The 26,857-nt window shown below is 35.4% G+C and overlaps 3 protein-coding genes and 2 long non-coding RNA genes across 5 annotated transcripts; 4 read left to right on the top strand and 1 right to left on the bottom strand.

The window, feature by feature from the left end:
• The first annotated feature begins 788 nt into the window (after positions 1-788).
• Positions 789-2,136, top strand: LOC127124373 ((+)-cis,trans-nepetalactol synthase NEPS2). Its single transcript, XM_051054155.1, has 2 exons — positions 789-1,204; positions 1,281-2,136. The coding sequence occupies exons 1-2, from the start codon at positions 932-934 to the stop codon at positions 1,812-1,814; spliced, it is 807 nt and encodes a 268-aa protein (XP_050910112.1). The 5' UTR covers positions 789-931; the 3' UTR covers positions 1,815-2,136.
• A 5,771-nt stretch (positions 2,137-7,907) lies between these two features.
• Positions 7,908-9,368, top strand: LOC127097111 (uncharacterized). The gene is made up of 5 exons (XM_051035623.1): positions 7,908-8,195; positions 8,290-8,607; positions 8,691-8,807; positions 8,909-9,147; positions 9,320-9,368. The coding sequence occupies exons 1-5, from the start codon at positions 7,908-7,910 to the stop codon at positions 9,366-9,368; spliced, it is 1,011 nt and encodes a 336-aa protein (XP_050891580.1).
• Positions 9,369-9,405: 37 nt separating this feature from the next.
• LOC127124437 (uncharacterized) lies at positions 9,406-10,099 on the top strand. The gene is made up of 3 exons (XR_007803931.1): positions 9,406-9,577; positions 9,670-9,741; positions 9,822-10,099. It is a non-coding gene; the product is annotated as an uncharacterized LOC127124437 (long non-coding RNA).
• An 8,708-nt stretch (positions 10,100-18,807) lies between these two features.
• Positions 18,808-19,277, bottom strand: LOC127124448 (uncharacterized). Its single transcript, XR_007803941.1, has 3 exons — positions 19,174-19,277; positions 19,014-19,083; positions 18,808-18,900 (listed from the first exon to the last, which is right to left on the bottom strand). It is a non-coding gene; the product is annotated as an uncharacterized LOC127124448 (long non-coding RNA).
• A 4,940-nt stretch (positions 19,278-24,217) lies between these two features.
• On the top strand, positions 24,218-26,402 carry LOC127124421 ((+)-cis,trans-nepetalactol synthase NEPS2). Its single transcript, XM_051054158.1, has 3 exons — positions 24,218-24,371; positions 25,397-25,542; positions 25,619-26,402. Exons 1-3 carry the CDS (start codon positions 24,233-24,235, stop codon positions 26,150-26,152), a joined length of 819 nt encoding a protein of 272 aa, XP_050910115.1. The 5' UTR covers positions 24,218-24,232; the 3' UTR covers positions 26,153-26,402.
• The last annotated feature ends 455 nt before the right edge of the window (positions 26,403-26,857 follow it).

Raw genomic sequence — 26,857 nt, 5'->3', positions numbered from 1 at the left:
ATTTGTGTTTAATTAATACTAGCATCCACGTGCTCGTCTATCCGTTTTTTTAATGCTCAAACGGATAAAAGTATGAACAGTATTTTTTTTTGTCTATTTTAATTTAAATTCAATTGATTTTGAATATCAAATTTAAGAAAAGAAATTTTCCAAAAAAATTGCTTGACATCTGTTAGTCTTCTCCATGACACCGCGTCTATCAAGAAAGCAATGTTACTACTTACTCCCTCCGTTCCTTTATAAGTGTCACTTTCTTACAAAAAATTTGTTTCTTTTTAATTGTCACTTGCAAAGTTCAAGGTAGTATTAATTGTTATTTTGCCAAAATTACCCCTATATAATGATTGCAGAGAGAGAAAAAATAAAGTGAATGTAATAAATAATTAAGGGCATTATAGGTAAAAGAAGAATTATTGTTTGAAAAGTAACAATAATGATTAGTTTCCTTGATATGTGTAAAAAGTAAAAAAGTGACACTTAAAAAGGAACGGAGGGAGTAATACATTTTGGAAGGTTCTGGACACGCAATGACGACGTCAATGAAACAATCGTTAAAAAAATTCAACTAAAAACAACTTTTCAATAACTGATTTGATTCATGGTCATGGATATGGATGTATTTATTTTGTGGTGCCCACTTTAGTTGACAATTTACACCAATTTGGCGTGCTACTATTGTTGGTGATATATTTTAAAAATTAAATAATAATCCAAATATGAAACATTGATTACACTATGCTAAAATACACTTTCGTGTTGAAAGGAATGTTTGATTCATGAGAGCCGCGGTCGACGGTCCACCCAATCTGAAAAGATCAACCTGACTTAGTATCATATTCCATCACGTCTCGTAGACCCAATCAGTATAAAAGGATAGTAAGGATCCATTTTCTATACATCAATAAACAAATCATTTTCCATACATACAAAAATGGCAGAATCTTCATCAACCAAAATCGGTCTTAGGTTAGCCGGCAAAGTAGCCATCGTCACCGGAGGTGCCAGCGGTATCGGCAAAGAGACGGCGCATCTCTTTGCCAATCAAGCTGCACGTATGGTGGTGATTGCTGATATTCAAGACGAGCTGGGAATTCAAGTGGCTGAATCTATTGGCACAGATAGATGCACCTTTATTCATTGTGATATTAGAATTGAAGATGATGTCAAAAATCTCGTTCAATCAACCGTCGATACTTATGGACAAGTAAGTATAATCTTTTATAAACACTATGGATATTATACAAATAGATATTATTGACGTATGTTGAATTTTACTACAGATAGATATTATACATTGCAATGCTGGGATTATAAGTCCAAGTGATCAAACCTTGTTGGAACTCGACGTTTCTCAAGCTAACGGTGTGTTTGCAACTAATGCTATAGGAACTGCATTGTGCGTAAAACATGCCGCACGTGCGATGGTGGATGGTAAGGTGAGGGGTAGCATTGTCTGCACGGCGAGCATTTCTGCTAGCTACGGTGTCACGACAGGGACAGATTACTCCATGTCAAAGCATGCGGTATTAGGGTTAATGCGCTCAGCGAGTGTCCAACTTGCAAAATATGGTATAAGAGTGAACTCAGTGTCGCCAAATGGATTAGCAACACCATTAACTGAGAAATTGCTAGATGCGGACGCAAAGACAGTGGAAGAGATATTTTCAAAATTCTCGATGTTGAAAGGAGTGGTTCTAAGGACTAATCATGTGGCAGATGCTGTGTTGTTTTTGGCATCTAATGATTCTGATTTTGTCACTGGTCTTGATCTTCGTGTGGATGGTAACTATATTACTAGTGACGCTGTAATTTAAGGGATAAAGCATCACACTTCTAGTAGTGCAAAGAGTGATGCACATGAAAGAAATAAATGGAATAAAAGATGCTGATTGGTAGCAGATGCTGATTGGTTGCATGGTGTTGTGTATTTTGGCTTTAGCCTAAATTGGAGTATGTCTGTGATATTGATGTTGTGTAGCTTTTCTTTTGGATTGATGGTCTTCCGTTATGTGTGATGTATATCTTTGTATCTTTAGGCATTCCTTATGCCTTGTATTAATGGTACTCTTTTCCTTTTGCTTTTTAAAGAAAATGGAATAATAGAAATATCTAAGTGCAATATTTTGATATGATAAATGATTGTAATTTGTATTTTTTTATGGGATGTCCAAATATTGTGTCATTTTCTTGTATCTCAATTACAAAAATATATAAGAATGATGTAATAATGGTTTTGTTGAAAAGTCGAAATTGTCAGTTATATTATGATGATTTCGACGAATTTGATTTGTCGAAAAGTAGTATTAAATTTGATCGAAAAATTGCAATTACACATATACCAAAAAAGTTTTGTTGGTTTTTGAGACTCAGTGAAATTCAGAGTTCCCAAAATATTCTCTACATCGGAGACGTGACATATTTTGCTCAGTCGACCGTTCTAGACAGTTAACTAAGGATTAATATATAAGTAGTATTCACTTTGAATTTTAGGGGTTCACAATTGTAAACAAATTACGTAAAACTTAAAGTATCTATATGTTTTTGAGAAAAGAGTCAAGTACGTATGCATTCCATTTTACAAATTAAAATCTTTATTTTTAAGTGATTAATTGTCACGCTGTAATTAATATGTCTAGAATAATAGCTATAGTGTTAACTACAACAATCAATTTTCATCTAAGCTTTATCTTCAATACTTTTTTATTTGATAAATAGAAATGACATGGAATAAGATGATAATCACTACGTCAAAAAGTGCTTTTGGCAGCACCAAAAAGAAAGCGCTTTTTAAAAAAAGCGCTGTAATAGCTTGAAAAAAAATTCGCCTATGTAAAGAAAGCGCTTTTAAGGTAAAAGCGCTCTTATAGGTCTCCACTTATGAAAGCGCTTTTAAGGTAAAAGCGCTCTTATAGGTCTCAGTCTCACATCTATGAGTTTCACACTTATGAAAGCGCTTTTAAGGTAAAAGCGCTCTTATAGGTCTCATGGGTTTCACACTTATGAAAGCGCTTTTAAGGTAAAAGCGCTCTTATAGGTCTCAGTCTCACATCTATGAGTTTCACACTTATGAAAGCGCTTTTAAGGTAAAAGCGCTCTTATAGGTCTCATGGGTTTCACACTTATGAAAGCGCTTTTAAGGTAAAAGCGCTCTTATAGGTCTCAGTCTCACACACTTATGAAAGCGCTTTTAAGGTAAAAGCGCTCTTATAGGTCTCATGGGTTTCACACTTATGAAAGCGCTTTTGAGGTAAAAGCGCTCTTATAGGTCTCATGGGTTTCAGACTTATGAAAGCGCTTTTAAGGTAAAAGCGCTCTTATAGGTCTCAGTCTCACATCTATGAAAGCGCTTTCATGGTAAAAGCGCTCTCATAGGTCATTTATAAAAATTATAATAAATCTAATATTACAAAATCCCTGACTTTCAGAAATCCCTCTTTCACTCTCTCTCGTTCGAAGCTCTCGCTGCCCTGGAAAAAATTCCACAGAGTACCTGGAAATCTCAACGATAAACACTGCAAATTTGAAAGAGACTGCATTCGAAAGAGAAGGATTCAATACCTGGAAATCTCATTGCGTTTTAAGGTTAGGTTTTCGTGTCTTTCTGTTTTGCCCTAGAAGTCAAAGAATAGGTGGTCGATTTTGGTTTGAATGGACTTGCATTGCTACATTATGGGTTATTTATTTGTCAGTATCGATTATTAGAGTTTGTGACTATGTTTGCTTAATATTCTGTAACTTACCGAAAGTTTCATCTTGTTCTGATATAAATGATATTCTGTAACTTGCATCGCCATTGACTTAGAAATAATGTTGGGAGTTCTAATAGAATCAGTGCCTTTTCAACATTTGTTTAAATTTGCTGAGAAAGTAGGAAGGAATGAACTGATATGTTTGCACCATTGTATCCTCATATTCTAACTATTACTGAAATTTCAGAAAGTGATTTTGATGTTAAATGTTGGATACTCAAATGGAATAACTTTGTCTGCTACAGTGATATATGTGATATGGTTTCAAGAACTTAGAGCAATGTCTCATATTTTGGCAATCCTATTACATGTTGGTTTGAATGAACAGTTAAACTTCAAAATGTACATTCATATTTTGGCATAACTTTGTTTGCTACAGTCATATTTTGGCAATCCTATTTAATGTTGTAAAATGATGTTTTAATATTATGTGAATTTTTAAGATGGTCACTGTAGTGTAAAATGAACCCTGATGGACTATATGTGAATTGTTCATGTGCATCATATAAGTTTCTTGAATTGTTTTATACGTTATGACTTATCCTTGATGTTGTTTTATATGTACAGCGCTCATTCCCTGTGTTTCCGTGAGTTTGACCTTCTCGACGTTGCTGTTCGGTAAATCCGAGGTAAATTTCTTCCTCAAATTACTGGTACACTGTGATGAATTTGTCTGAAATTGCGTGAATATGTTGTGTTTTCTTGCTCCGTATTCATTCCGTGTATACTTTGGGTTTTGACAGAAACGCGTTATACCGTTTTGTACCCTAATTACTTTGCGTTAAAACCATGGATAAGACATGGATGTATTCCAATCGATTGTCGAAAGAGTACGAGAATGGGGTATCGAAATTTGTTAAGTTTGCTATTGCGCACGCCAAAGACCCCAATCGAATGACATGTCCTTGCTTGAGTTGCTGTTATGGGAGTCAGGTTGACGCGGTTCAGTTGGCATCGCATTTACTACGGTATGGAATTGATAGAAGTTATACATGTTGGAATTTGCATGGTGAGAAAAGTAACGAGAATGTTGAATCGGGGTATAATACGACCTATGCTTCAAACGACGATTGCACAGATACATATGATTATGATCGAGTCGAAGAGATTGCAGAAGCGCTTGAAGAAGATCTTAAGGACTGTCCCAAAATGTTCGAGAGGTTGGTAAGCGATGCAGAGAAACCGTTGTATAATGGTTGTACAAAATTCACAAGATTGTCTGCGTTATTAAAGTTGTACAACTTAAAGGCGGGCAATGGATGGTCGGATAAAAGTTTCACAGAGTTATTAGCTCTTATGAAAGATATACTACCAGAGGATAATGTTCTTCCCAATCGAACGTATGAGGCCAAAAAGATGTTGTGCTCTATTGGCATGAGCTATGATAAGATACATGCCTGTTCAAACGATTGCGTTTTGTTTCGAAACGAGTATGCATCGTTAAATGAGTGTCCTAAATGTGGTGCCCCTCGATATAAGAAAAAGTTGTCTCCAGCAAAAGTCTTATGGTATTTTCCTATAATTCCGAGATTTAGACGCATGTATCGTAGTGAAACCGATTCAAGACACTTGACTTGGCATGCAGATGAAAGAATTATTGATGGAAAGTTTCGACATCCGGCAGATTCACCCCAGTGGATGAAAATTGATAATGATTATCCTGAATTTGGAAAAGAAGCAAGAAACCTTCGCTTGGCATTGTCTACTGATGGAATGAACCCACATGGTATTCAAAGTATCTCGCATAGCACATGGCCTGTGATTCTTATGATTTATAACCTACCTCCATGGCTATGTATGAAGCGTAAGTACATGATGTTATCTATGTTAATTTCTGGGCCTAAACAACCAGGGAATGACATAGACGTATACTTGACACCCTTAATCGAAGATTTAAAGTTTTTGTGGGAGAACGGTGTGGAGGTTTATGATGGGTATAGGAAAGAAAGTTTCAACTTGAGGGCGATGTTGTTTGGAACAATTAATGATTTTCCAGCATACGGAAATCTATCAGGGTACAACATTAAAGGTGAAAAAGCGTGTCCTGTTTGTGAAGACGGAACCGATACGATGCGATTGGACCTTTGTCATAAGAATGTCTTTCTCGGTCATCGTAGATTCTTAAATTCTAATCATCACTACCGTGGGTGGAGAAAAGCATTCAATGGAAATACAGAAGAAGGTAGAGCTCCAACAATGTTGACAGGTGATCAAATTTTTGAAAAGGTGAAGGACGTAAGTACTAAGTTTGGCAAGCCTTTTGCACATACACTTGTCAAGAGTGGGTGGAAGAAAAGGTCAATTTTTTTTGAACTGCCATATTGGAAGTCTTTGTATGTAAGACATTTCCTCGATGTTATGCATATTGAAAAAAATGTATTTGACAGTGTTATTGGTACGTTACTCAATATACAAGGAAAGTCTAAGGATGGCCTTAATGTAAGGAAGGACATGGTAAACATGGGAATGAGAACTGAATTGGGACCCGTGAAGAAAGGAAAACGAACATATCTACCACCTGCTGTTTACACTCTATCTAGAAAGGAGAAAAAAATATTGTGTAAGTTCCTAAGTGAAGTTAAAGTTCCAGAAGGCTACTCATCAGATATTAGAAGACTTGTGTCTATGAAAGACCTCAAGTTAAAGAGTTTAAAGACGCATGATTGCCATGTTATAATGGAACATTTTCTACCGATAAGTATACGTTCTATTCTGCCAGAAAAAGTAAGAAGCGCAATAACTAAATTGTGTTTTTTCTTCAAGTCAATTTGCAGTAAGATGATCGATCCTGCGATCTTACCAACATTGCAAAAAGAAATAGTTGTTACTTTGTGTGATCTTGAAATGTATTTTCCTCCCTCGTTTTTTGACATAATGGTCCATCTAGTCGTTCATCTTGTGAAAGAGACACAATTGTGCGGACCAGCTTATATGAGATGGATGTACCCTGCTGAACGTTATATGAAAATATTAAAAGGGTATGTGAAAAACCGAAGTCGACCAGAGGGTTGTATTGCCGAACGATACATTGTTGAAGAAGCGGTTGAGTTTTGTACAGAATATTTGTCAAATGTTCAATCAATTGGACTCCCCAAATCTCATATTGTTGAAAAAAAAGAAGGTAAACAGCTAATTGGAAATAAAGTTGTGACAGTATCAAGGGTCGAACGAGATCAAGTGCATTTGTATGTTCTGCACAATGAGATTGAGGTTGAGCCATATGTTGAAATGCACAAGGGTGTTCTTCGAGGTTTAAATCCGAATAGAAATGAGAATTGGATAGTACGAGAGCACAATCGAAGTTTCATACCATGGTTTAAGGAACATATTTATTCAAAGTATCGTTCAGATCCCGCTTCAATAACAGAAAGGTTGAGATGTTTAGCATATGGTCCAAGTTTGGTTGTGTTTTCTTATAGCGCATACGCAATTAATGGATACACATTTTATACCAAAGAACAAGATGATAAAAGTACTATGCAAAATAGTGGTGTCACCTTGGTAGCTGAAGCAATGCACATATCAAGTGTGAAGGACTTAAACCCGAAATTTGCAAATCTGTCATATTTTGGGGTTATCGAGCGCATTTTGGTGTTTGATTATGAGAAGTTTCAGATTCCTATATTTGGTTGCAAGTGGGTTGAAAATAATAATGGCATACGAGTGGATAAGTCAGGATTTTTGCAAGTTGATCTTAATAGGGTGGGTTACACAGATGAGCCTTTCATTCTAGCCTCTCAAGCTAAACAAGTATTCTATGTCACTGATCCGACAAGTACGAAATGGTCTATAGTGCTTTTATCTAACAAAGTAATTGATGAAAGAATTGGAGATCAAGGTGATATTGATGTTGAGATTGAATCTTTTACCATAAATGATCAAAATGAGAATGAATCATGTATTAGAAATGATCATAATGAGGGTATTTGGATCAATCCAACCGTCCGCGTTGTTAAAAGAAAAGTAGAACATATTCCTACCAAGAAAAGAAAGAGACGTTACTGAAAAAGGTAATAGTATAATTATAGCCTATGTCATTCAAGAAAATTTAATTATAGCCTATGTCATTTTATATTATTCAATATATATATGGATTATTGATTATGGATTTTTATATTTTTCATTTCATTTTTATATTTTTTCTTTATTACAGGTTAAATGGCTAGTGATCAAGAAAACTCACAAGATGCAAATGCTCCTGATGATACTTCAGAAAAAGAAATTACACGAGGCATCACTATTATGAAGAGTATCATTCGTGATAGAGATAAAGCAGTAACATATAATGTAAATTGGAATGCTGATAACCAACTAATTGGGTCTAATGCTGCAAAGTTGGCAAGCTACATTGGTACACTTGTTCGTATGCACATTCCAATCACTGCTACAAGATGGAGTAATAAAGAGTTGGGTAGCGCTAAAGATAAGATTTGGACTGAGATACTGGTACAATATATGATTGTTTATATTTTCTTTATATTGACGATAATGTGTTTAAATTACTTATACTAACACACTCTATTCCAATATTTTTTCGTAGAGGTCTTTTAACATTGAAGATACAACTATCCGAAAAAAGTATATACTTCAATTGGCCGGAAAAAGACACAGAGGGTGGAGAACGTTTTTAACAAACAAGTATCTTAAGGACAAAGAAATTTTTTTTGTTGAATATGATCCGGAATATCCAGTGAAGTATGCGATCTTCATTACAGAAGAAGAATGGGTTGCTTTTGTAGCCCAAAGAAGAGACGAAAATTTCAAGAAAGTGAGTGCCACAAATCGCGAGAGAGCGTCAAATCCCACGTATGCATACAAAAAAGGGCGTTTGGGATATGCACGCTTAGAGGAAAAAATTGTAAGTATACAAAAATGCTACGATCTTATTAATTGTCTCAATGTGTTATAATTGATTATCTTATTATTTGTGTCAATGCGTAGTTAGACGAGACGAAAAGTGACGCAACATCACTTCCGCCACATGTTTTGTGGAAAGAAGCTCGTGTGGGAAAGGATGGAACTGTTAGGGATGACGTTCAACATATTTATGATGAATGTGTAAGTAGAACATTGTGTCTTTAATTAAATCAAAAGTTTAATAATATATAATTAATTTTTTTATCTCCACTAATAATTTCCGATATGTAAATGAATTTCAGGAGACCCTATCTCAATCGATAAGCACAGCTGAGGACCAGGAGAACAGGAGCGTACTTAGTAGAGCACTAAATGTTCCTGAGTATCCCGGTCGGGTGAGGGGTAAAGGGCATGGTTGTACTCCAACTTCCTTGTATAAGAATCCAAGGAGAAGAAATCCTAGCAATCAAGAAGTGATGGAGACGTTGCAGGCATTACAAGCGCAAGTTCTTCAATTGCAAAAGGATAATGAGAGATATAGGTGTATGGAAAAGTGCAGTTCACAGTTGAAAGAAACTAGTGAGAAAGCCAGTATCAATTGTCAAAATAAATTTCCCGAGGTAATTATATATGTTATTTTGAAATTAAAATAGCACATTTATGTTAATTGAAATATATACACATTAAAAGTAACATATTTATTATTGGTTTAGGGCATTTCATCTTGTCAGCTATACTTATCGTCACCGACTTATCGCCTAGTTGGCAAGGGAAAAGTGCACAACACTTCGGAAGATTTACTTCACCATAGACCGCTCCCGGATGGACACCTTAAAGTATCGGTTGATGTTGTATTAGATAAGGATGCGTTGCTACCGATACCTGACATTGTTTCAGAGACAACATTGCTGCGAGATGCAATAGGATCATTTGTTGCATGGCCCTTGGATCTCATTTTCATTGATGATGAGGTATGTTGAATTCAAAAACCACTATGAATCTTTTAGTATTCAAATGTCAATTCTGAACCGTTAAGTTAATTTTTTTTACATGGTAATTTTAGACGCCTACAAAACCCGCATCTAAGGATAAAGGGATTTTGCGGCACAACGAGTCTGTTGCATCACAAAAAGAGGTATATTGAAAGTGTTAATTATATGATCCGAATCAAAAAATGCATGATTTTATAATTTACCTATGTTATATGATTTATAGGTATTTGCTCAAGGGTCACAACAACTGAGCCAGAAAATTGGTAGTCGACAGAAAAACAAAAGGGATCTTCCAGTGACTTATTTGCCAAAAAAGGTGCTTTTGTGCCTCGATACCAGATATCTCTTGAAACACTTGTTGACTCATCAGATATGGCAACAGCTGGTGCTATTCGCTTACTGGATATGGAGGAAGATATCTTTGGTTATTCATGCACTGAAACAATCGGAAAAGAAGATCTGGAACATATTTTTCGGCATCAAGAATTAGGCGTCGGTGTTATACACACATACATCCGGTAATCCGATCTATATATTATTTAATTACTTGAACAATTTATTTACACATTTCAATAAAAATAGTCTAATGTTTATTATGTTTTTATTGAAGGTTCTTGTATGACAATTTCATGCACGGGAATGATCAATTGTCAAACAGATTCCGTTTCGTGTCTTCCTCCCTGGTCAACAAAGCATTAATTTGTAGGGAACCGGATTCATGTAGAGAGTACTTAGTCAAGAGATTCATGGCCAGCAGTACAAACAACTTGTATCTTTGGCCGTATAATTCAGGGTTAGATTTTAATTCTAAGTTTATTCTAATCTTTAATTGTTTCTTTTACGTAAAAAATTTCCATATAAACTTTTGTTTTAATTTATAGGTGTCACTGGTTGTTGCTTGCTATTGATCCTTTAAAAGAAGTGGTATATTTTCTGAATTCGATAGATGATGAATGGACAAATTATCCGGATATGAAGCAATTAGTTGATACGTAAGTGAGACTGTTCTAAATATTCGTGTATATTTATGTGAGATTGTTCTAAATATATGTTTTTATTTTGTTAGATCAATAAAAGTGTTCCGATCTCAAAGACAAGCTCGAGTACCACGTACTAAATCCAGCAACATTACGTGGATAAAAGTGCAGGTACTTTAATTTTCACAATTTTGCTTATAATAGTGATGCTACTTGATAAGAAAAGATAACTATACATTCTTATTTTTTTTCTATGTAGTGTCCTCTACAGCGCAACGGTATCGATTGCGGATACTTTGTAATGAGGTTTATGAGGGAAATCATTAATATGAATCAAATAGAGATTCCAATCACGGTATGGATTTATAACTTAGGATTTGTTTTAATATTTATCGAATATTTCATATTATTTATTACTTTTAACTAAATCATGCATATTATGTTTTGTTATGTAGTACTTTGATGAATACAAGTGTGCTCATTACACGAGACTGCAGTTGGAACAAATCAAGGAGGAATTGTGTCAATATTTTATTGAGAAAAGATTAATTAGTATATAATGGTTTCAAAATAACATGAATACTTTGATGAAGAATGGTTTCTGGTTGGCAAGTGTATAGTTCTTTATATTTTTAACAGATTAGTTATGACTCCAAATAGGCCGTATAACATATTAGTTTTGACTTGTGTATAGTTCTTTATAATTTTAGTGATATCTTTAATTTCATGGATATATTAATGTGTTCATTCTTGTGTTGGTTTGCTTTAAAAAATTACAAATGCTTGAATTATGACTCCAAATGTGTTCAGTGCCTATCTATCCTTGTGTTGGTTTGCTTGAATTATGACTCCAAATGTGTTCATTCTTGTGTTGGTTTGCTTGTGTTGGTTTAAAAAATTACAAATGCTTGAATTATGACTCCAAATGCTTGAATTAGAGAGGCTTGATTTACAGGTTTATGGGATTATTCCCAAAAAATATTACAGGTTGAAAATGGTAGGCTTAAACTGAAGGCAGCGTTTTGTTATTTTACTAGAGGAAAAGCCAGCGTTTTTTAGTAAAAAGCGCTGCTAAAGGTTGTCAATAGAGAGCGCTTTTTACTAAAAAGCGCTGCTAAAGGTTGTCAATAGAGAGCGCTTTTTAGTAAAAAGCGCTGCTATAGGTTGTCAATAAAGAGCGCTTTTTACTAAAAAGCGCTGCTATAGGTTGTCAATAGAGAGCGCTTTTTAGTAAAAAGCGCTGCTATAGGTGGTATATAGACAACCTTTAAGAGCGCTTTTTACTCAAAAGCGCTGCTAAAGGTTGTCAATAGAGAGCGCTTTTTAGTAAAAAGCGCTCTTAAAGGTTGTCTATATACCACCTTTAGCAGCGCTTTTTACTAAAAAGCGCTCTCTATTGACAACCTTTAGCAGCGCTTTTTAGTAAACAAAAAGCGCTGCTAAAACCTATAGCAGCGCCACCTACGGCAGCGCTTTTAAGCGCTTTTAAAGGCCAAAAAATGCGCTCTCATAGGTCTTTTTTGGCGTAGTGAATCTTGGTCGGTTTCTTAATTAAGACACAATTTTTCTAACTACATGTTTATCGGGTCTTAGTTTCATATGATTTTATGTTCCATTCCTATTATAAGTAAATATTATTTGCACAATTTGTAATCAACTATGCCTCTTTAATTCATTAGTTTTCATGAAATACATCAATAGATCATAACCTATATTATTATTACTATTCAACCGATTCTTTAGATGTGGCTCATTTAAAAGAAGAAAAAAATGGTCGTCGCAATCAAATTCGGATTCGGAAGTCGATTATACGTGAAAAAGATATTAACATCCCTCATATATGTTGTATTTAACGAAAACCATTTAGTTAATTTTGTGAATTGAATATTAGCATAATGTTATTTCTTCTAATTATTAAAAGTTGAAAAGAAAAAGAAAAGGGATAAAAATAGACTTTTTATTAAGGTGCTTGTCGAGATGTTGAATCTTACTCTTATGTATCCCCAGCTGCGATGTGAAACTCAAAGCTACACAATTCTTAGTAGAAAATCACATATATGTTGGTTGATTTTAGAGAACGGTGTTTAGGTCGCATTCTAGCGGTTAAACGTTGTTTGTATACTCGCGCGTGGGAGATTTAAACATATTTTTGTATTTCAGTATAATGGATAAAATATTGTTCATTTGTAAAAAGTTTCACGTCGCACAGAGGCGAGAAAAGATAGTTTGATTGGTCGGATTGTTTTTAGAGGAAGACGAAAACTTGGTAACACCAATGCGCGTGCCTCGGGGCCGATCATTCAGGGTTTCAAAGGAGTGTGCACCCTGTCATACCCTAAAATTCACCCTACCCCCATTCAACTTTCATCTGATCCATGACCCTATTACACATACATACATTCATTGTTCAATCACCATAATTGCATTAACTTTCATAACCAAAGACATATTGCATGGACTCAAGGCATGGTGTTTACACCTGAGAGAAAACTGGATTTTTCCGGTAAAGCTCTAGAGAAAATACCTGCAAAAAAAAATAGATTTCCCTAATCATGGAAATCGATTTCCCCTGCGGAAACAGCAGCAGTAAGCCTAGACCGATGGTCACATAGTATAGGCCACCGAGGTGCCTTCCTCATAAGGGTCGATATGAAGATCTCACATAAAGTAGATGACTTTGATGGAGCAGTCGCCTGGAAAGTAAATTGACATAAGCAGCTAGCAGTCAAGGAAGTCCATGACTCTAGGGGCAATGTCTTACGCTCAATTTACCAAAATCCTTAGATCACACAAAGCGAGAACCTTGGTTTACTAAGCAGTCATTATCAACTCCATGCTTCGTCACGATGGTCTAAAACCATGAACCCGTGCCTAAAATCCCGTGGAAATAATAAACCAATCATTCATTCATCATCAAAATAATAAGCAAAGCTCTTAAATTTTTCGTTTATTCGAACGCAGAATTACAAGATTTTTTTTTGACACAATCATGGATACTTCAACAAGGAAAAACACCTTTACCTTTCGCTTCAAGAGTTCCGAGATCAGCTCATTAAAGGTCCTCTGCTCAAAGGTCATAGCTCTCAAAGACAACAAGTTTAGAGCCAATTTTGGGAACATCATAGATCTTCTAATCGAGAAGGTTGACTATGGTGTTATCACTATAATGGCTCAATACTATGATGCCCCTTTAAGATGCTTCATTTTCCCCGACTTCCAAATCTCTCCAACCTTGGAAGACCTCGAGAGACTCCTCAATCGATCAATCAAAGAATACAACCCTTTCCCGAAATTGGCAGAAGGTTACTATTTGATCGAGCTCTCACTCGTTGTGGGTATCAACACAAAGAAGCTAGTGGCCAATTTGGGCGTTAAAGGATCTATCAAAGGAGAGGAGTGGTGGTTTTGTCTTGAAACTGAAATGTTAGAATGGAAATGTGAAATTTGTCGAACGAAAGAATACTCAAGGTCGAAGCATACTTGTTGAACCTCTGGATCGGAGGCATTTCTCCCAATACGCTCCAGCTCTGCAACACTAGAGGGTCGGGATGAAGTTTTCTTTGGAAGAAGAGGGAGACTGTTGGTTTCGACACCCTGTTGTTGATTTGGTTGGAAAGGGGCAACTGTGGCCTTATTCTTCTTCTGTTTCTTCTTAAGTGGAGTAGGAGGAGTATCCTCCTCATCATCTTCGACAAGAATGACATCAGCAGGAGGAGTTTTTCTTTTCTTGGGTGTCAAGGGAGGCTTGCCACTACCCTGAAGAAAGAAAATCATAAATAGTTAACAAGAAATTCGAAAGAGATAGAGAAGTTATTTGATGTAATACCTTCGAACCCTTCTTCGTTTTTTCTGGAGCGGCACCAGATAGCACTCCCTGGCTCGAAGAAGTAGTTGGCTTGGAAGCAGTAGTGGAACTAGCCTTCGCCACAGGTTTTTCTTTCTTCACTACCTTCCTTTCGACAGCTAAAGAAGGATGTGAGTTAGTCGAAACATGCAAATGGTTAAAAGACTGGTAAGAAACGAAAAGAAGTTGTAAAACCAAGAGACCCAAACATTCCACACCTTCACATGTCGGAGAAGTAATTCTCACTGCAGATAAATCGAAGTGAAGGAAGCCTTTGAAACTGTCTAAGGTATGTTTGGTAGCAACTACTCTTTTTGTAGGCTTTTGTTGGTCATTTTTTAGTATGTTAAAAATGTTCCCACACGTGAACCAGTAAGGGTAAGGGGGGAAAATGACAAAGCAAAATCTGCATTGGATAACTTTGGGAATTTGGGTGGTTCGCACTCAAAAGCCAAGTCATATTTCAATTCAGGTTTTACAGTTTTGAGAGATTTTCGTTTGGCAATCTGCTTTTCAAATTTTTCTTTTAAAATTGGGGTTGCATAACAAACAGTGTCAACGATGTTCATTGGGTTATAGACAGTTTCAAAGTACTTTTGGAATGCTTGGATTTCTGCAGAATGAGTAAGCTTACCCTTGGGGACATTTTCCTGCAAAGATTAAAAAGCCTTCGTTAGACGTTCTTTGATTTCAGCAGTCGAAAACATGTTCTTGGAATAGAAATCTGTCCACCAAGTGGCGAAACCATTGGTGGAATAGAATGATGGTTGGAAGGCTATTAATTAGAATTCGGCAAAATTTGCATGGAATTATTTGTGGACGGCAATGTCTCTAGCACTCCATTCAGTTCCTGCGCAGCAGATCTCGCGCTTTCGTTTGAATAAAGAGAAAGGGATAAGTTGACATAACCCAAATTGTCGAGAGACAAAATTAGGCTGATAAGCCAACAGACACACGTGACTCTTCACTGGCAGAATCCTAGAAATAAGTAGCCTTGGAAGGAGAAAGGCACGCCATATCTCTTCGATCTCTGTGTTGGCATTTTTCACAGCGTCTTCGAGCGAGGCAGTAAACCAGGAAGGACCATGCATTCGACTGGAAAAAGGAGCCATCAAAGGAAGGAAATGATGATGTTTCGAGAACATCAAAGTGTACTTGGTGAGAGAAGTCTGTAAATTATCAACGTCATCAGCTGGAGTCAGTCGAAGGAGTCTGGTTCCCTTAATACTTCGATTCATTATCTCTGGGGCATCTTCTTCGACGTTCCCTCGTGTTGGCAAAAAGGATTCGAAAGTGGCATTAAGCCACAATTGAAGAAGCCAATAAGGCCCAGATAGTTATAGATTGGTGCCAGCTTCGTATTTCTTTAGCTTAGCACTAGCTGATCCTAGACTTTCGTACAAACTAGCCAACAAGAGTTCACTCAAACACACTCTTCGACCAGCGTGCAGTTGGTTAGCAAGCGTTAGAAATCTCTTAGCAACTTGTAGAGATTTGCAGCAAAAGAAGAATTTGGACAACCATAGACCTAAGAATGCTATGTGTTCTATATCAGAAACTTCTTCACCATCAACATGATATAGATTAATGTAAGTACTGAATGAAGCGTTCTTAACGTTGAAATCAATCAAGTTTTCACAATCTTGGTAGAGGTCGAAGGTTTCTCCTGTCGGAGGAAGTCCAGCAATGGCAACTACGTCAAAAAGTGTGGGAGTCATCATTCCACAAGGAAGGTGAAAGGTGTTATAGGTACTATCCCAGAAATATAGGCTGGAGAGTAATAAAGGCTGACAATAACTAAATCCAAGCTTCGACATCTGGATTAGGTCAAAAATACCCAATTCTTTCCAAAGTGAGGCTTTCTTCTTCTCAACTTTTGTTAACCAAGCAAGATAGGATTTATCTAGGGTTGGACAAGACCTAAAGGGTCTGAAGTTATCAATAATAAAGTCCAGTTGAAAAGCTTCTCTCTGGTTTAGATCCTCATTATCTTTAGAAGAAAGGGTTTTGTTGGCTATGGGTTTAGTAGTATGGTGACAAGGGAAAAATTGAGCACACTTCTCTAAATGTTCGTCAGATACTAATGGACCTAGAAACCCTAAAGCATTTCCAAAAAGGAGAGAAGGAACCATTACCTGAGAAGCGAAGATTGCTTTCTGTTCTTTCAAGAGTTTTGGAGCAGTGATGTATTCGCGGTCCCCAACAGTGATGGTTGTGCTGGTTGGAATGTTCTGGGAAATGGAACTCTTTGAAGATCCAACACCTTTGATGTTCTTTGACTGTTTTTGTTGCTTGTCAGAAGACATTGTAGTAGGTTTTGGAGATTTTGAAGGATTAGGGTTTAAGGAAGAAGAAGCGTTTTCCAGAAAGGTTGAAGAAGATGAACTTAGAAAAAAACTTGAGATTTTCGTGAAAAGAGAGAGAAAAATGACAAATGTGCTTTTATAATGCTGAACTTGTGAGGCTGATTGGTTACGCTTTACCAGGATAGTGGGCCACGTGGAAGTTTTTCTGAGAAAAGTGGACATGGAATACTATTCATTTTCTTGGAAGTTGAAGCTCATGATGTCATATAACTGCGCACACGTTCTGATGAGACGTTTTGGAAAAGTTAATCATGGTTAACTGACAAACGTGGACTTTTAAGACTATGAAAGGTCTCTGGTCGAAATCTGGTAAAAGCAAAAAATGTCCATTCCGACAGACAGTTAAAAGGTCCTTGGAAATATTAAGTTTGAGAATAAGCAAGAAATGATTGTGGCGAAGCTGTTTTAATTCTCTTCGTGGGTAAGCGATTATGTGCTGTCGAAGCCTGGAACTTAGAAGATTTTTGGATTTTCATAAAGCTCCCTTCGACATAGGTGTTTACAGAGTCGAGACTTCAAACGGAAGTATTTGAAATTTAAACAGAGCCATTTCGTCGGATCAACACGTGGAAACATCTGAGATATGCAACGCTTGGGAACGGCGAACGTGACAGTCATACATGTAAAGGCCGTTAGGGTCGAATTACTATAAATAGGGATCTTAGTTTTAGATTCAAGGGGTGTTCAAACAAATATACAGAAATTCACAAAATACACTCGAAGTACCGGAGCGAGAGAAAAGAGTTTTACGCTGAAAATGTATGTATGAAGAACACCCTAAGTTTCGTTCATGTTATATTTTTCATACCAATTGTTTAAATCAAAGTATTGTTACTGCCTTTATCTGTCGAATTGCCCTTACTTTTCAGTAGTTTATCATTACTTTTCATTTCTGCATTTACATTCTGCCAGAATCTTCATTTCCAGTACTTTCTTAAAACATAGAGCATTTACTCTGAGTCCACTACGCCAAATAAGGGAAAAGAGGGCGCTTTTTTTGGCCTATAACAGCGCTTTTAAGCGCCCTCTAATCTGGCGCTGGCATAGGTAAAGACAGCGCTTTGTTTTCTTGGAGAAAGCGCTGTCTAAAGTGGCCACATTATAGTGCGCTTCCAGAAAAAAGCGCCCTCTGGAGTGGTCCATAAAGGGACACCTTAGAGGGCGCTTTCTGGAAAAAGCGCCCTCTAAAGTTGTCAATGTAAAGTGTTTAGAGGGCGCTTTCAGGAAAAAGCGCCCTCTAAAGTTTTCAATGTAAAGTGTTTAGAGGGCGCTTTCAGGAAAAAGCTCCCTCTAAAGTTGTCAATGTAAAGTGTTTAGAGGGCGCTTTCTGGACAAAGCGCCATCTAAAGTTGACAATGTAAAGTGTTTAGAGGGCGCTTTCAGGAAAAGCGCCCTCTAAAGTTGTCAATGTAAAGTGTTTAGAGGGCGCTTTCTGGACAAAGCGCCCTCTAAAGTGTTAGTTATTTTAAAAAAAATTGTTTGAAAAACAGTGGATATTTAATTGGTAACCTGTAAAGCGCAAAAGTGTTGTAATTCATATTGGTAACCTGTAACCTGTAAAGCGCATGCTGCAAAAGTGTAAAATTCATATTGATTTCATCCTTTAATCCAATGTTATACACCATTAATCCATTGATATATACAACATGAATCCATTTATATACAACATTAATCCTCCATATATACAACATTAATATATGATTCTTTGATCAACAATATACAACAACATCATGATTTAGTAAAATTACAACAACAATATACAACATATATACAACAACAACATACAACAACAACATTCCATACATATATGTACAACAATATACAACCTAGCTATATGATTCTTTGATCAACAATGAATTGACACAATTCATCCTTGATTTCATCCAAATGAGCTCTTGAGTATGTCTTGTATTCCTCAAAGTACTACAATTAAGAGAATAAAAAATATTCATGATTTAGTAACAAATTAGATGAAATATCCGATAGTATTAAAATAAACCCTAAGTTATTATTCCATACCATTTTTGGGATGTCTATACGATTCAACGCAATGATGTCTCTCATAAATCTCATTACAAAAAATCCGCAATCGACCGAATTATTTTGCTGAGGACACTACACAGAAAAACAAACAATATATATATATATATAGTTAATTTCTTACAAACACTATTATAAGCAAAAAAACAAACACTATTATAAGCAAAAATAAGATACTTAATATATACCTGAACTCTGATCCAGGTAATGTCCTTCCTATTGCGGTATTTCTTTTTCAATCTAAATTTTAGTATTGCCCTAACAAAATAAAAACGTATATTGAGATCAATCTGACAGACATAATTAAATATACAAATACACACGAATATTTAAGGGAATTTGACTTACGCGTCAACCGTCTTCTTCATATTCGGATATTTCGTCCAATCACCCGATAAAGAATCGAGATAATACACTATTAGTCTCGAAAGATCCATAGCAACCAACACCCAGTGACCACTGTAAAATAAAACAAAAATTTAGATAATTGAAAATTTTCTACGTAAAAGATATACATAGATTAGAATGAAATTATTAGGAAGAAAATCTAACCCGTTGCCAGAATTAAACGGTATAAAATACAAATTGGGTGTATTATCATCGGCCGCCATGAATCTCTCGACTAGATCATTCTTTACGGATGTTGGATTATTCGTTATTAACGTTGCATTGAAACGGGAAGCAGCAATAAACTTGAAACGGTTACACAATTCAGTTCCCCGCATCAATGTTACATACATATACCTTAAATAGAAACATAATAAACATTAGACTACTCATTGAAATGTGTAAATAAATTGTTCAACTAAGTAAATTATAGATTGATCGGAGTACCATATGTATGTATGAATGACAGCGATGCCCAATTCGGTGTGTTCAAAAAGTTGTTGGAAGTCCTCCTTTCCAATTATTTCGAAATGAGCAGCTCCGAAAACACCTTCATCAAAATTTATAGTACGAATGGCCCCCTCATGCATAATATCGGACTCCTCCACCATTTTCTCAAGACGCATCAAAATTTGAGATTTTGTCCCGGACGTCGTTGGAATATCCTTCGTTGGAATATCCTTCGTAGGAATATCCTTCGTTGGAATATCCTTACCAGCTTTTTTCAACTTTCGACCGGAAACCTAAAAATTCATATAAATTAAATCATGACTTTTTATGATGCAACAGAATCGTTGTGTATATAATTCAATGGGTATATATATTTGTACCTCTTTTTGAGATGCAACCGACTCGATGCGTCTTGAAATCCCTTTACCAGCTTTAGGGGTGGGTCTTGTAGGAGTCTAACATTACCATGTAATAAGGATTGATTAAATATCATAATTGTAGCTGAATTGAAATGTGAATACTAAATATTCATAATCATTTAGAACATATATACCTCGGCATCAGGGAAAATTAGATCTGACGGCCAACCAACAAAGGATCCGACTGCATCTTGCATCAACGTTGTCTCTGAAACAACGTCAGGTAATGGTAGACGGGCGTCCGTATCGAATACGAGGTCAACCGAAACTTTCATAAATCCCACCGGGAGGGGATTATGGTGAAGTAATTCACCCGAAGTATTGTGCACTTTTCCCTTGCCAACCATGCGATAAGTTGGTGACGATAGATACAGCTGACAATGTGAAATGCCCTAAACCAATAATAAATGTTATTGTTAACTTGTATATGTGTCAAGTAAAAAAGTGCTATTTTAATTTCATAATAACATATATAATTACCTCGGGAAATTTCGGTTGATGATTGATACTAGCTCGGTCACTAGTATCTTTTGCCTCGGAAGCGCACCTTTCCTCTCTATACCTTGCATTCTCGTTTTGCAGTTGGAGTACTTGTGCCCTTAACTCCGCCAAGGTCTCCATCACCTCTTTGTTGGTAGGATTTTTTGTTTTTGTTTTTTTATAAAATGACGACGGAGTCACACCAAAACCCTTACCCCTCACACGACCGGAATACTCAGGAACATTTAGTACTCGACTAAGTACGCTCCTGCAATCCTGGACCTCGGTTGAAGGTACGGTTTGGGATAAAGTCTCCTGAAATATTATTAGAGGAGATTAAAAATGAATTATATGTCTAACAAAATTTTCGATATAATTAAAGAAATAATGTTTCATATACTTACACATTCGTCATAAACATTTTGGACCGCTTCAACGACAGCCCCATCCTTCCCAACCCGAGCAGCCTTCCATAATACGTGCTCCGGAAGAGATGTTGCGTCACTTTTCTCCTCGGCTAGCTACACATTGAATTAGATTATAAGATCATCAATTATAACATATTGTGACAATGTATAAGCTCATAGCATTTGAATATACTCACAATTCTTTGTTGTAACCGTGCATAACCCGTACGCCCTTTTTTGTACGGATACGCGGGTTTTGATGCCCTTTTCCTATTTATGTCGCTTACTTCCTGGATAAAAAAGTTTAAGGCATATTAGAACCAAGTAACTTAACAATTGTATAATAGCATAATTAATAGACATTACATGGAATTTTTCGTTTCTTCGTTTGGCGACAAAGTTATCCCATTCATCGGCTGAAATAATCGCGGCATACTTCATTGGCCGTTCTCCTTCAACAAATTTTCCTTCCTCATCCTTGAGAAATTTGTTGCACAAAAAGGATCGAAATCCTCGGAGTCTTTTTCTGGCCAATTGAATACAATATTTTTGCCGGCTTTCATCGATGTGAAAGGATCTCTAAAAAACATACAAATGGAGTGTGTTATTATAAAGTAATATTATAACAATATATGGTTAACAAATAGTCAACAAAAAAAACATATAACAATATATGGTAAGTACCTTTATCTCCGACCATATTTTTTCCTTGCCAACCTTCAAGTCCGGACTTCTCCAATTATCACATGTAATCGGAATATGTTGGCGAACAAGGAAACCAATGTAACTTGCCAACATTGAACCGTTAGGCTCAATTAGTTGGTCTTCAGCACTCCAATGTACTTCAAATTTTACACCCTTGTCTCTTGCACGAATGATTGACTTCATAACAGTCAATCCTCGTTTGATTTCTTTTTCAACATTATTACGTGATTCATTCGCGGCATTGGTATCGTCTTGGTTAGCCATTTTATCTGTAATATAGAAATGATTCAATAAGACCCAAGTAAGACAATGATTCAATACGTGAACACATTCATATACCAATGCATGCAACAATCTAAACTCTTTTTTTTTATCATTATTGAATACAAACTCACACACACCTACTGCATGCAAAAGACCAATGCAAACTAAACTCTTCCAAGCACAAGCTCAAACACACTTCAAAATCTAAACTCTTCCAAGCACAAGCTCAAACACACTTCAACAATCTAAACTCTTCCAAGCACAAGCTCAAACACACTTCAAATATATCAGTTTTCAATCAGAAATAAAAAACTCAGTTTGCCCTAAACAACATTAATCAACATAATGCACAAAATGAAAAACTAAGTTTAGAAAATGCCCTAATCAAACACATGAAGAAAGTGAACGGTAACGATAGAGAAGAGAAATACCTTAAAGGTGACGGTAACGATGGAGAAGAAAGTGAACAGTGACGGTGGAAGAGGATAACGCAGTGAACGTGAACGGTGAGGGAGGGAGAACAAACGGCGACGATGACGGTGAGGGAGGGAGAACGAACGGATGACGAGAGTAATCGCAGTAGACGGTGGACGCAGTAGAGAGAAAACCCAGTTACGTAAACGAAATAGCTTATGGAGAGGGAAAATAAAGAGACATGCAGTATATGTTATAATTTTAATGTTTACTAAAGGGGACCTTAGAGGGCGCTTTTTTAAAAAAAGCGCCCTCTAAAGGGGACCTAAGAGGGCGCTTCTGAAAGCGCTCTCTAAGGCTTTCCAAAAGCGCTTTCTAAACTGGAAATGTACATGGACTTAGAGAGCGCTTTTTCAAAAGCGCCCTCTAAGGGTAACCTTAGAGGGCGCTTTCACAAAAGCGCCCTCTATTGTTGTCCCTCCATTTTTTTTTGGCTTCACTTTAGAGGGCGCTTTGTTACAAAAGCGCCCTCTAAAGGGGGTCTAAGAGGGCGCTTATAAAAGCGCTCTCTAAGGCTTTCCAAAAGCGCCTTATAAACTGGAAATGTACATGGACATAGAGAGCGCTTTTTTAGAAGCGCCCTCTAAGGTTACCCTTAGAGGGCGCTTTCAATAAAGCGTCCTCTATTGGTGTCCCTTCATTTCCTCATTATTTTTTCGCTTCACTTTAGAGTGCGCTTTGTTACAAAAGCGCCCTCTAAAGTGCGCTGTCTATTCTAGTAGTATGCTCCTTATTTTTTCTCTTCACTTTAGAGTGCGCTTTTGTAATAAAGCGCCCTCTAAGGGGCACTGTCTATTCCAGTTTTTGGCGTAGTGGTCATTTATCTTTACCTTTCCTAAGCCTTTTCACTATCTTTAGACTTTTTAATACCAAGTTATTGTCATTTACTTTGTTCATAAAGTCATAAGTTTCACTTAGAATTGTTGTCTAGACACTTTTGTCATTCACAAATTAGAAACAAACGTAACTATGAGTCAAATCACAGTAATAACAATCCTTAAGACACATGTCCTAGGATCAATCTAGTTGATCCTGCGAGTTACCAAAAATATACAAATTTGGAAGCCTAGCGGTTGTTTATCAGAAATCACTGGTAAACAGGATGATGAAAGTATATCATTGAACCCAATATAAAGACTAATTTGTTTTTTTCATAACTTTATTTGTGTTTAATTAATACTATCGTCCACGTGCTCGTCTCTCCGTTTTTTTTAATGCGTATACGGATAAAAATATGAGCGGCATTTTTGTGTGTCTATTTTAATTTAAATTCAATTGATTTTGAATATCAAATTTAAGAATATAAATTTTCCAAAAAAATTGTTTGACATCTCTTAGTCTTCTCCATGACACCGCGTCTATCAAGAAAGCAATGTTACTAGTAATACATTTTGGAAGGTTCTGAACCCGCAATGACAACATCAGATCAAACTGTCGTTAAAAATATTCAACGAAAACATTCAACTAAAAACAACTTTTCAATAACTCATGATCATGGATATGGATGTATTTATTTTGTGGCGCCCACTTTTGTTGACAATTAAAATCAATTTGGCGTGCTACTATTTTTGGTGATATATTTTAAAAATTAAATAACAAGCCAAATATGAAACATTGGTTACACTATGTTAAAATACACTTTCGTGTTGAAAGGAATGTTTGATTCATGAGAGCCGCGGTCGACGGTCCACCCAATCTGAAAAGATCAACCTGACTTAGTATCATATTCCATCACGTCTCGTAGACCCAATCAGTATAAAAGGATAGTAAGGATCCATTTTCTATACATCAATAAACAAATCATTTTCCATACATACAAAAATGGCAGAATCTTCATCAACCAAAATCGGTCTTAGGTTAGCCGGCAAAGTAGCCATCGTCACCGGAGGTGCCAGCGGTATCGGCAAAGAGACGGCGCATCTCTTTGCCAATCAAGCTGCACGTATGGTGGTGATTAGGGGTGTTCGTGGTTCATGAACTGAACTGAACCAAACCACATTTATAGTTCAGTTCAGTTTATAATAACCATTTTACAAATAATGCAGTTAATTGCTAAAATGGTTTCAATTCAGTTTAAAACTAGTTTATAACCGGTTTGTATTTATAAACTAGTTTATAATCAATTTGCAATTATAAACCAATTTTATAATTTGAACTGTTTCAAAATCAATTTTTTTAATTTCATAAAAAATAATTAATTTAAAAAAAATGAAAATATTTATTTTTTTAAAAAAACTTTTATTTATAAAAATTATTTAAAAAAAATTTTTTTTTGAAAAAAAATCTGAATAGATATTTTAAAAATTTCATGCAAAAAAAAAATTTTTAAAAAAATATTTTAATTTTAATTTTTCGGGGAAAAAAATTCAGAATAAATTTTTTTCGAATTTTATTTTCGGAAAAATAAAAAAAAAATTATTTTATTTTTATATTTCATAAAATTTGGGAAAAAATTTCACTATAAAAATAATTTTATTCTGAAATTTTTAGTTTTCAAAAAAAAATTTTTTCAGAATTTTTTTATTTTGGAAAACAATAATTTTTTATTTTTTTGAAAAAAAAATTATTTCAAATTAAATTATATTTTTTTAATGAATAAAAAAATTATTTTCAGAAAAAAATTATTTTTTATTTTATGGAATACAAAATATTTTATTTTCAGATTTTTTTCTAAAAAAACTATATTTTTTTTTATAATTTTATTTTTAATTTTTAATAAAATATTTTTAATTTTTCATAATTATAAATATTTTTAATTTCTATTTTTTTTCACTCTCAATAATTTTTCTTTTTTTTATTAAAAAAATTATAACTAAAGCAGTTTATAAAAGAAAACTAGTTATGAACCGGTTTTAAACTGAATTATAATTGGTTAATTTAAATGGTTCAGTTCAGTAACCATTCAAGTGGTTTAGTTATTTTATGGTGCAATGCAATTCAGTTTAGACATATAATTTGGTTAACCATATTTTTGCACACCCCTAGTGGTGATTGCTGATATTCAAGACGAGCTGGGAATTCAAGTGGCTGAATCTATTGGCACAGATAGATGCACCTTTATTCATTGTGATATTAGAATTGAAGATGATGTCAAAAATCTCGTTCAATCAACCGTCGATACTTATGGACAAGTAAGTATAATCTTTTATAAACACTATGGATATTATACAAATAGATATTATTGACGTATGTTGAATTTTACTACAGATAGATATTATACACTGCAATGCTGGGATTATAAGTCCAAGTGATCAAACCTTGTTGGAACTCGACGTTTCTCAAGCTAACGGCGTCTTTGCAACTAATGCTATAGGAACTGCATTGTGCGTAAAACATGCCGCACGTGCCATGGTGGATGGTAAGGTGAGGGGTAGCATTGTCTGCACGGCGAGCATTTCTGCTAGCTACGGTGTCACGACAGGGACAGATTACTCGATGTCAAAGCATGCGGTATTAGGGTTAATGCGCTCAGCGAGTGTCCAACTTGCAAAATATGGTATAAGAGTGAACTCAGTATCGCCAAATGGATTAGCAACACCATTAACCGAGAAATTGCTAGATGCAGATGCAAAGACAGTGGAAGAGATTTTTTCAAAATTCTCCATGTTGAAAGGAGTGGTTCTAAGGACTAATCATGTGGCAGATGCTGTGTTGTTTTTGGCATCTAATGATTCTGATTTTGTCACTGGTCTTGATCTTCGTGTGGATGGTAACTATATTACTAGTGACGCTGTAATTTAAGGGATAAAGCATCACACTTCTAGTAGTGCAAAGAGTGATGCACATGAAAGAAATAAATGGAATAAAGCATCACACTTCTGCAGTTTTCATTTGCTTTAGCAGGCATCTTATTTATTTTCTGTTCTGTGGTGTAATCTTTTTATCTTTAGGCATTGCTTATGCCTTGTATTAATGTAATATTTTCATATCATAAATTTTGTAATTTGTATTTTTTATGGGATGTGTTATCTATATTTGGTTAATTGTGTCACTTTCTTGTGTTTTAATTTTAAGTGTTTAATTGTCATGCCGTAATTAATATGTCTACAATAATAGTTATAAGTGTTAACTACAACAATCCATCTTCATCTAAACTTTATCTTGAATATTTTTTTATTTGAAAAATAGAAATGATGTGGAATAAGATAATAATCTTGGTCGGTTTCTTAATTAAGACAAATTTTCTATCGGGTCTTAGTTTCATATGATTTTCTATTCCATTCTTATTAATAAGTAAATATTCTTTTCATAATTTGTAATCATCTATGAAAAGAAAGAAATAGCTGTTTATACTTTTCATGTATGTATTTATCGAAAAGAGGTGAAAAGAACTAGAAAACCACAAACCAACATGAATAAAATAAGAAAAAGAAAAACTTAAAGAATCAAGACTCAAAGGGCTACATCTAATGGCGTGCTAGGTGAAATGTAGGGTTAGGTGGTAGC

The sequence above is a fragment of the Lathyrus oleraceus genome, chromosome 1 (assembly GCF_024323335.1).
Source record: "Lathyrus oleraceus cultivar Zhongwan6 chromosome 1, CAAS_Psat_ZW6_1.0, whole genome shotgun sequence".
Taxonomy (NCBI): Eukaryota; Viridiplantae; Streptophyta; class Magnoliopsida; order Fabales; family Fabaceae; genus Lathyrus; species Lathyrus oleraceus.
Note: the sequence above shows the minus strand (reverse complement) of the source record. Positions and strands in the feature narration are given on the sequence as shown.